The sequence below is a fragment of the Haematobia irritans genome, chromosome 3 (assembly GCF_050003625.1).
Source record: "Haematobia irritans isolate KBUSLIRL chromosome 3, ASM5000362v1, whole genome shotgun sequence".
Taxonomy (NCBI): Eukaryota; Metazoa; Arthropoda; class Insecta; order Diptera; family Muscidae; genus Haematobia; species Haematobia irritans.
In genome coordinates this window covers 202,824,556-202,834,695 of record NC_134399.1, presented here as the reverse complement: position 1 = coordinate 202,834,695, position 10,140 = coordinate 202,824,556, and the positions used below count along the sequence as shown (strand labels likewise).

General features: G+C 33.1%; 1 protein-coding gene across 1 annotated transcript; it reads right to left on the bottom strand.

Moving 5' to 3' along the window:
- Positions 1-412: 412 nt before the first annotated feature.
- On the bottom strand, positions 413-9,260 carry c12.2 (von Willebrand factor A domain-containing protein c12.2). The gene is made up of 7 exons (XM_075302293.1): positions 8,917-9,260; positions 8,593-8,852; positions 8,337-8,504; positions 8,112-8,276; positions 5,429-5,584; positions 2,241-5,368; positions 413-742 (listed from the first exon to the last, which is right to left on the bottom strand). Exons 1-7 carry the CDS (start codon positions 9,116-9,118, stop codon positions 643-645), a joined length of 4,179 nt encoding a protein of 1,392 aa, XP_075158408.1. The 5' UTR covers positions 9,119-9,260; the 3' UTR covers positions 413-642.
- Positions 9,261-10,140: the final 880 nt, after the last annotated feature.

The following is a 10,140-nucleotide window of genomic DNA, read 5'->3' as shown; positions in this document are numbered from 1 at the left end:
CTAGTTGAACTACATAAGCATAGAACAAAATCGATGAAACTACATTAAAAACTGTTACAACAACAACTGTGTTCACTTTTCGCGTTGAAATTTTCGCGGTTCGTTTCCAATTGAAAAATAAATTGATACAAAATTAACTTTTTAACCAAACTCAGAAGACTAGGTCAGTTAAAAATTATTGTTTATTTTAATAAAAAATTTGTGTATTTTAAGCAGTTAAATTCATAATTGGGTTCTGGAATATATAAGCAAGATGACAGATATGTCCATTGGACGGTTTAAAAGTTCGTTAGCTAACGTAGAACTAACGGAGCTTCATGAAAATAGGCGTAAGAGTCTATTTATTATTTGTAAATAAAAAAATTTACAAAAAATAAACAATACTACAGATATAAGAAAACAAAAAAAAATATATTTGTTTTGAATTTTATTCTATTAGAAGTTTGGATTAAAAATAATAAATGCATCACTGGTGAAATACGTCGTTATTTTTATCACTGATTATATTATTAAATATAAAAAAATAAACACGATACATTAATTGTATTGTCGATAACATTCAGTAACATTGTAAAATTTTTCTAAAATTTACTATTTGATCGCTTAACAACTAATTTTGATAGGTACTTCATTTCGTTTCAATCACAATAGAGACGATGTAAAAATCTGCTTCAAAATTTGAGGCAAAGTTGAAACATCCATACACACATAACTGTGACCGGCTGGCATTTGTGAATTTATGCTGTAAAGAAAAAATAAAATCAAATTATTATTGTACGAAGGGAGTGTCACATTCTCATTAGCCCTATTTATACGACAATTATTCAAGAAATTGGTAAATTAAAAAAAAAAGAAAAACAAATTCCAACTGCCAAAAAAAAGAATTTCTGTGATTTTAAAAGACTCTTCAACTTGTCCCCTAATTTCTTTATTATTCCCGTAGTCTGGAAAATGAAAGTAGCAATAAAAAAATGTAGTTCTAATGTCATCCTTTTCTAAATATGTATCTCAAAAAATTGGTAGTTTAATATCCAACCATAATTTTTAAAGTGTGAAATTAACCCTCTAATGCCCAAGCCTTTAGGCGGGCTTCATTTAATAAGGAAGCTTTTAGTAAAACACACCTTAAGACAACAAAAATGGGCAAAATAAAAAGAAAACTCTTTTGAAACTATTCAAGAGGCTCTGCAGCATATGCTGAATTTTACCGTATACATTTTTCTTGCTTAGGTCATTTTCATGTATCTCCGTTAGACCTTAACTCCCAGTTAACAGAAAGTAAAATCGAAATATCTTCTCTCCGGTTAACTTTAACTGAAAAATTTTTAGCAGTTAAGTTCCTAACTGGCATATGGAATATATAGACAAGAAGACAGACATGTACGGTTTAAAAGTTCGTTAGCTAACGTAGCACTAACGGAGCTTCCTGCAAATGGGGGTTAGTTCTCTTGCTTTTGTGTCGTTAACATTGAAAATTTAATCAGCTGGCAAAAAAATTGGGGCATTAGAGGGTTAGGTTTCTTGAACTTCGGACTTTTCAGTTTTCCGTTACGGACTTAGGAAAATTTTTAAGTCGAAAGAGCCACATTCTGTGCTACTAAAAGAATATAGCAAATGGCGCATTACACAGAAAAAAAATCACGAAAATGTTTCCAATTAAATTCTTAATTGAGTTTTAAAAAATATTCAAATAAAAATTTAATTGATTCAAAAAATTTTTAATTGAAAGAAGAAAAATCAATCACAAAAATTAATTGTATGAATTAATTTTTTTAATTGGAAAAATTGAGTTTTTAATTGACTTTCAATTAATTTTTTAATTGATACTATCATTTCTGTGATTGAAGAAATTTCAATAAAAAAAATTAATTGGACCAATTAATTTCGTAATTGAAGACAAAAAACTATTTTTTTGTGTGTACATTTATAAAGGTCCTTTGAGAGATACAAATTCTAAAACTGATTAGAACGTATCAGACATGAGGTTTATTTATAGTCAGAGGTCTGGTCAAGCAAAATCACTAGATACACACAAAAAATATCACCAAAATTTTTGCTATTAAAATTTTAATTGAATTTTAAAAAAGTTGTAATTGATTCAACAAATTTTTTAATTCAAACAAAAATCAATCGTACAAGTTAATTGTACTAATTAAATTTTTAATTGGATCAATTAATTTTGTAATTGAAAGAAATCTATGATTTTTGATTTCTACTTCTAGAATTTTTTATCTACTTACATATCAGCCTCTTCGGCCAAACTGCCAATGAATATCACATGGCCCTTCACCTTTGGTTCACCATTCATCAAAGCTTTGGCAAAATCTTTGGGTTGAATACCATAACGACTTAAATTCGCATCACTCAACACAATTACTATGGAATTATCATAGTCCTCTTCAGCTAACGTGTTAACAGCCTCTTTGGCCGCTTTCACAGTGCTATCACCTGACCAGCAAAATTGTGAATGAGCATGCATCATACGTATTGTCTCGAAACGTTCTTTATCCGTTTTCGGAGGGCTACCACTGACAACAAATGGTATTTCATAGCCTTCACCACTATGGCCGACTATATCGTAAACCACTTTCTTTTCATAACCCTCAAGAGCTTCCATAACCATGACGACAGCTTCCAATTCACGATCTAAACGACCATCGTAACCATTAAAGCGATACATGGAGCCAGAAACATCGACCACAAGTTTCAAACGGTTGGGTTTCTCTTGAATATGATCAGCCCAGGGATTGGCCTCAGCACGCCTTCTATAGATATTCTTTTCACCGGTTATACCTTCGATCAGGCGAGTATCATCCAGTTCACCATGAGTTTGATATTTTTGCCATTGTCTCTCTTTGCTTTTTGTCTGCATGGCATCCAAAATGGCTTTTAACTGCTGCACCTGCTTACGAATGGGTTCACTGAATTGAGCATACAGGGCATGATCATGAGCAGACATACGAATCTCCTTGAGTTTTTCCTCAAAAGCTTTACGATTCATTTCACGGGCGGCCTTTTTCACCTCTTCGGGTATATCATTTTTCTCCTCATCGGACAGCTGATGTACTTGATGACCAGCATCTAGACGAAAGGGCCCACCTTTTCCACCCAAACCAGCTGTATCACGGCCACCACTACCACCAGCCCAAGTGTTACCACCTACATGGGGTTCATTTTTCGGATCAACTTTACCATATTTTGGCCCTGAAACTCCAAGGCCACTTTTACGATTCACTACTGCTTGCATTTCCTTCTTCTTCCTCAGAGCATACAATTCATTTCGAGCATAAGCCTCTATGGGTAAACCATGTTTGGCCAAAACTTGTGTAACTTGTTCCAAAGCTTCCGGCTGATATCTATCAAAATCCAATACGTTACCCACTAATTCGGACATATTCTCGTCGGGATATTTTTCCAAATGCTTAACAATGTTGACCACTTCTCTTGTTGAGTAGGGATAATTGAGTAAACCTTCATCGGCCATTTGACGAAGTTCTCCAAAGGCATTAACTAACGTAGCCAAAGTTTTCTTGGGTACAGAAGGGCCATATTGTTGCAACAGGTATATTTCCGAGTCTGGCGAGGGATTATCTACAGCATGACAACTGAAGACATCACCCAACGAAGCAAAGAAATCATTACCCAAGAATGGAAAACCAGGACGATTGGCTAGAACTATACAACGGAAATTGGGATGGGTTTCAATGATTTCTTGGCCAGGATTTTCTTCCAGAGCAGCTGCCTTGTCTCCAGGGGCAACAATTTTGCGACCATCAGAAAGCATCATTTCACCACTTTCGACTAAGGTCCGTAAAATGCAAGTGACATTGACCGGAGCTTTATCCGCTTCATCAATAACAAGAAGATGGCCTGATTTTACAGCTTTCACCAAAGGACTGTCCTCGTAAACAACTTGTCCATCTTTTAGTGTCGATTGCACGGTCAAACTATGCACTGTGGTATCGCGATGTAGCTGCAGATATTCTCTAGACTTGTTCATCAACTGCAAAAGCTTATCGATCAATTTATTCTTGCCTACACCTTGATTGCCCACCAACAACAAATGATCACCAATAAGAAAATCTTGCAGCAGACGTTCCAGCAAGGCCACATGCTGAGGCATTTCATAGAATAATGTACTGGGAACTTTAGATTCTTCGGAGGCCTTTTCCAATTTCATTTCGGTTTGACCAATCTTCAAGATATTATTCTCCACAGATATTTTCCTTCTTCCCGCCTCTCTGGAGGTCTCTGGTTCTATACCTGCCTGACGCATAGCATTTTCCAAAGCTGCTCTCGGCAATGCGGGCATAAATTTCATAAGAAAAGTATTTTGTATGATTTCATGAACATCTGTGGGAAACGAAGACATTCTTCGGGCTATTTTTAATAATTGTCGTGTGGATAAAGTTCCCGAAAGATTTTGCAAAGTGGCATCACTGGATTCCCTTAGAATATGTGACAATTCGATAACTTTATGAATATTGTCATCAATATTTCCATACAGTTTATTCATAATCGTAAATTCCTCCGATTGGTGTAAAGGTCGTACTTCCAAAAACAGAAATAGACTCATCATCTCGGGTGTTAACCAGTTTTGAGAGGGAGAGTTGGTATTTGGTGGTTCTGCCAATGCAATAATCCGGAAACTATCATGAATTTTCGAGATGCCTTTTTCGGCCAAATCCAATTTCGTGAAGCCCTGTTGGAGTAAAGCTTCATAACGCTCACCACCTAAAAGTGTGGTGCCATCGCACAGCTGCAGCTCTCTGTCATGAATTAAACGTTGAAGTATGGTAATAGAACTTTTATGCAAACGATTGATACCATTTAGCAGGGCCACAGATCCCGTCTTAGCAGCTCTCACCAGTGGTGAGTCCCGCCATACGGTATCTCCCTCTTGTGTAGTAATTCTTTGTTGAATCAAATCTCTTGAAGTCATATCCTCATACAGAACCATAGGCTCTAGAGATTGTTGCAAACGCTGCATTAAATGTTGGGTAAGGGTACTTTTTCCCACACCTTTTTGCCCCAAAAGACATACATCGCCCACAGCAATGGCCTGTATCATTTGAGCTAAGATATTGCGTTGATGTTCTAAGTCAACAAATTCTTTTTGTTTTTGTGTCACACCCATACGATTACCCCCAGGTACATGAACTGTGACATCATCAATTTGGAATTGTATAAGGTTGCCTTGATCTTGCTTTTGATTGGAAATTTTCTTCACAGCTTTCGTCGTTTTCATATCAATATCGAAAGATTTCAATAGATTTCTAATACGATCTTGTTGTTCTTTTTTCAAAGATGTTCGATAGGGATAAATACGATTGAGGGCATCAAATGTTGAAAGATTCGGATTGGTGTTCTGTAAGAATCAAAGGAAGTTAGAAATTGCTTGTAGAAATGTTTTACCAAAATTTCTTACCATCATTTTGGCAACTAAGTGTAAATTATCCACAGGAAAATCTGGTAAATTTGCTGTGGAATCTGCTGACTGTATGGCTAAACCAAAGGAGAGCAATGCCTTAAGATTTTCAACGGGAACATTTGGTGCTTGTGTACGTAAATCTATTAACATTTCCTGAAAACGAAAACAAAAAATAATTATTCTGGAGAACTGTAGAAGTAGGTCAAGAAGATACATTTAGGGCCATTTTCATGTAGCTCCGTTAGGCTTTAACTGCCAGTTAACAGAAAGTAAATTGCAAATATTTTCTCTCCGATTAACTTTAACTGAAAAATTTTCGTCAGTTAAGTTCTTAACTGGCCTATGGAATATAAAGGCAAGATGACAGCTTCGTCTATAATACGGTTTAAAAGTTGGTTAGTTAACGGAACACTAACGGAGCTTTATGAAAATGGGGGTTAGTCTTATTTACTGATCATTGCGAAAATTTTGGTACGTCAGTTGAAATCATGCTTAGTCAAAGCGAATCATGCTTAGTCAAAGCGAAGTCAAAACTAGAATGGTCTAAATTCGTAGGTCGTTGAGTTGGGATAATTGACTAACCCTCCATCGGCCATTTGACGAAGTTCTCAAAAGTCATTAACTAAAGTAGCAAAGGTTTTCTTGGGTACTGAAGGGCCCTGTAGTTGCAGCAGGAATATTTCCGAGTTTGGTGAGGGACTATCTGCATTATTATAATTGAATACATCACCCAATGAAGCAATGAAAACAATACCCAAAAATGGAAAACCAGAGCGATTGACTAAAACAATACAACGGAAATTGGGATGGGTTTCAATAATTTCTTGGCCAGGATTTTCTTCTTCTAAATCCGCTGCCTTGCCTCTAGGTCACAGTTGCCACAGTTTATTTATTTATTTTATTTTTGTTCTACCAAATGGTACCTTTATCTACAAAAATAGTATCTTTTTACTGTTAACTAAGAGGCACTTCACAATTTTTTTATTGAAGTAACATTTTAACAAAATTTTCTATAGAAATAAAATATTGACAAAATTTTCTATAGAAATAAAATTGTGACAAAATTTTCTATAGAAATAAAATGTTGACAAAATTTTCTATAGAAATAAAATGTTGACAAAAAATACTACAGAAATAAAATTTTGACAAATTTTTCTATAAAAATAAAATTTTGGCAAAATTTTCTATAGAAATAAAATTTTCTATAGAAATAAAATTTTGACAAAATTGTCTATAGAAATAACATGTTGACAAAATTTTCTATAGAAATAAAATATTGACAAAATTTCCTATAGAAATAAAATATTGACAAAATTTTCTATAGAAATAAAATTTTGACAGAATTTTTTATAGAAATAAAATTTTGACAAAATTTTCTATAGAAATAAAATTTTGACAAAATTTTCTATAAAAATAAAATTTTGACAAAATTGTCTATAGAAATAAAATTTTGACAAAATTTTCTATAGAAATAATATTTAGACAAAATTTATAGGAAATAATATTTATACAAATTTATAAGAAATAAAATTTTGACAAAATTATTTATAGAAATAAAATTTTGACAAAATTTTCTATAGAAATAAAATTTTGACAAAATTTTCTATAGAAATAAAATTTTGACAAAATTTTCTATAGAAATAAAATTTTGACAAAATTTTCTATAGAAATAAAATATTGACAAAATTGTCTATACAAATAAAATTTTGACAAAATCTTCTATAAAATAAAATTTTGACAAAATTTTCTATAAAATAAAATTTACAAAATTTTCTATAGAAATAAAATTTTGACAAAATTTTCTATAGAAATAAAATTTTGACAAAATTTTCTATAGAAATAAAATTTTGACAAAATTTTCTATAGAAATAAAATTTTGACAAAATTTTCTATAGAAATAAAATTTTGACTAAATTTTCTATAGAAATAAAATTTTGACAAAATTTTCTATAGAAATGAAATTTTGACAAAATTTTCTATGGAAATAAAATTTTGACATAATTTTCTATAGAAATAAAATTTTGACAAAATTTTCTATAAAATTTTCCAAAATAAGGGATTTGTAGCACAGTGGGAGTAAAGATGATTCAATTTGTAGGAGGAAAATTCCCAAAATTGAGTTATCTATCCCAGTCAGATCTTTACTTAAGGCTGTGGAAAAGTTAATTCGCCCGAACTGAAACATGTACAGGCTAGGCGTGTATAGATTTGTATCTGGCATTTTGTTTTCAATGGTTCTATTGATCAAGTTCCTTAATCTACTTTGTCCATAAAGCGCGAATAATAATTAATTGTAAATTAAGATATCATTTGATATCATATCATTATCATTAAATACCTGTTTCAGTATCAGGCTAAAATGAAATATTTTTTTTTTTTTTGTGGTTTTTTGGTATTTTTTTCAAATTTTTGTAGATTATTGTGGACTCGATTGGCAACCGTGCTCTAGGTCTGTCAATTTAAATGGTGCTGACTTTTGCACAAATAATTCCTTATGCTAAAAACTATGAAGGATTGCAAAGTCAAAACTAAAATGGTCTAAATTCGTGGGCCATTTAATGTTCACAGCAAAAAAGGTCTATTTAAAACCTAAATCTAGAATAATTCCAAAAGCTACTGTTTCGATCTAGTAGGTAGACAAGCCCATGGTTGACTTGGAATATTTTTGCTTCTTACTTACCTCAAATGAAAAATGTGAAACATTACGGGATTGGAAACGTGATCTCAGAGGAGGATCCAAAGGAGTACCTTTATATTTTTGTGTAGGACAACCAAGAGCTACAACACGAAAATCTTCAGATACCCTTAACAAGCCCCACGAATCCAATTCTTCTTTGGAATAAGTCTAAAGAAAATAAACTCATTAGTAAGAAAGTAAATTCAATAAAATACATAAGCTACGTACCTCCAATAACTTATCATATCTCTCAGGAGCCATTAGGAATTTTCCATTTTCCAAATGCATTTCACGATTCTCCAAGAGATTATTTAAAATGGGCAAAACATTACGTTCGGCATGCTCAACGCCATCCAATATGAGAATACGACCATTAACAGCTGCTCTCACTGCACACTGCAAAATGTAAACAATATTAGCTCTGCATATGTGCTGAGTGTTCAAAGGTCATTTTGCTCCCTCTTCGAACGGTGGTACTACTTACTTGATCATAGTATATGGCTGCTTTATTCTTAATTTCACGACGTTGTTTAAGATCACTTTCCGTGGTATCTCTACTCAAGGCTATATATTCCAATTCTCTTTGAGTTAACTCCAAAAATTGCATAGCCAATTGACGCCTTAGAGCACCTGGTTGCCCCAAGAGAAACATGTCTTGTTTCAATGTATCTTTTTGCAGCATCCAACGTAAATGGTGTAAAGCTGATTGAGTCAACTCCATAGTGCCATCTTCGGCATATTTAACTAGAATTGGAAAATGGAGCATTTTCACTTTATAATTTTGCTCAATATTTTATGGAAAACTCACTGTATTTCTGAGGCACCAATTCTGGATTCCGTGCTTGTTTAATTTCTTTGGTTACATCACCGATACTAACAGTGTCCGCATTTTCTTTTGCTTTGGTCGAATAGAATTTATGATAAACCGGCACAAACGTTGGTGTTTTTATGATCTTTCCATTGTTTATCAAGGATTTTGTGGTCCTATGCAATAATCGTGGTAATAACATATTTCACTCGTTTTTTTCCTCTGTAATGCACGTACTAAGGGCTGCTATAGGAATAACAAAAACAATGAAAACAACGAAAGAACAAAAACACCACGCGTGAACCTGACACGAGATGGCAACAAAAAGCAAAGAACTATCGCAAATACCGAGCGATTTATGGGAAATAAACATCAACAGCTGTTTAATGGGTTGCTGTAACATTATAACAGGGTTGTATATTTGTGCACTTAAATTAACCCATTCAGAGAGTATAACAAGGAAATTCTTAGTAAAGGTGAGTACTATGTTCGGTTTTCGAGTTGAAAACCACTTGATTTTCGCGATTAATTTTCCTTATATAATCAAAATTATAAATGAAAATAAACATATTCCTGTAAAGTCTCGCCGAAATCTTTAGGAAAAAGAAACTGCGCGTCATGTGAGTTAATTTTTCTGCTTCATATTCCCTGCCAACATTTTTTGAATTTGGGGGCGCTTCTGAGAATCCCCACTACGTCGAAAACAATCATATACGACATCAAAAACTCGTCGGAAAAGCGCCGTCACAATTGAGAAGTTGTACCACGCCAAGTTACTACAAAAAGTTTCTCATCAGTGCAATTATTAGGTGCCTTTTTAGATCAATTTAGAACGACGCCAATAAGAGCCCCTTCAAACTATCAGAAAAAGTGCATTTTAAGGTAATTGTAGAAGAATCATTGTGGTCAAGTAAAACACGATTGTGTAGATGTTTATTGATTTGATTAAACATTTATAATTTCTTATAAATATAACATTTTTCGGTTTATCTCATCACATTTAACATCATTTTTGCATTAATAAAAGAATGATGCTGAGTTTTAAGTAGCAAGTTACATATTGCAGCGTCTATCAGTCAGTTTGTTTATTTTCGATGGAGACAGCGTGCCTGGAAAAATATTTGAAAAACGATCACTTTATTCTATTTGGAAAGTCGAAAATTGTTCACCATATACCTTTCACAATTTTAAGCGTAATATCTATGTTTTCAGAACTTTATTTTC

What these genes read in the sequence shown, in the direction of transcription:
- c12.2 (XM_075302293.1), bottom strand. Translation starts at nt 9,118, where the DNA reads ATGTTATTACCACGATTATTGCATAGGACCACAAAATCCTTGATAAAC. An exon ending in TTTCACATTTTTCATTTGAG is followed by an intron (nt 5,585 to 8,111) that starts GTAAGTAAGAAG and finishes TTTCGTTTTCAG; the next exon opens with GAAATGTTAATAGATTTACG. An exon ending in TTGGCCGAAGAGGCTGATAT is followed by an intron (nt 743 to 2,240) that starts GTAAGTAGATAA and finishes TTTTCTTTACAG; the next exon opens with CATAAATTCACAAATGCCAG.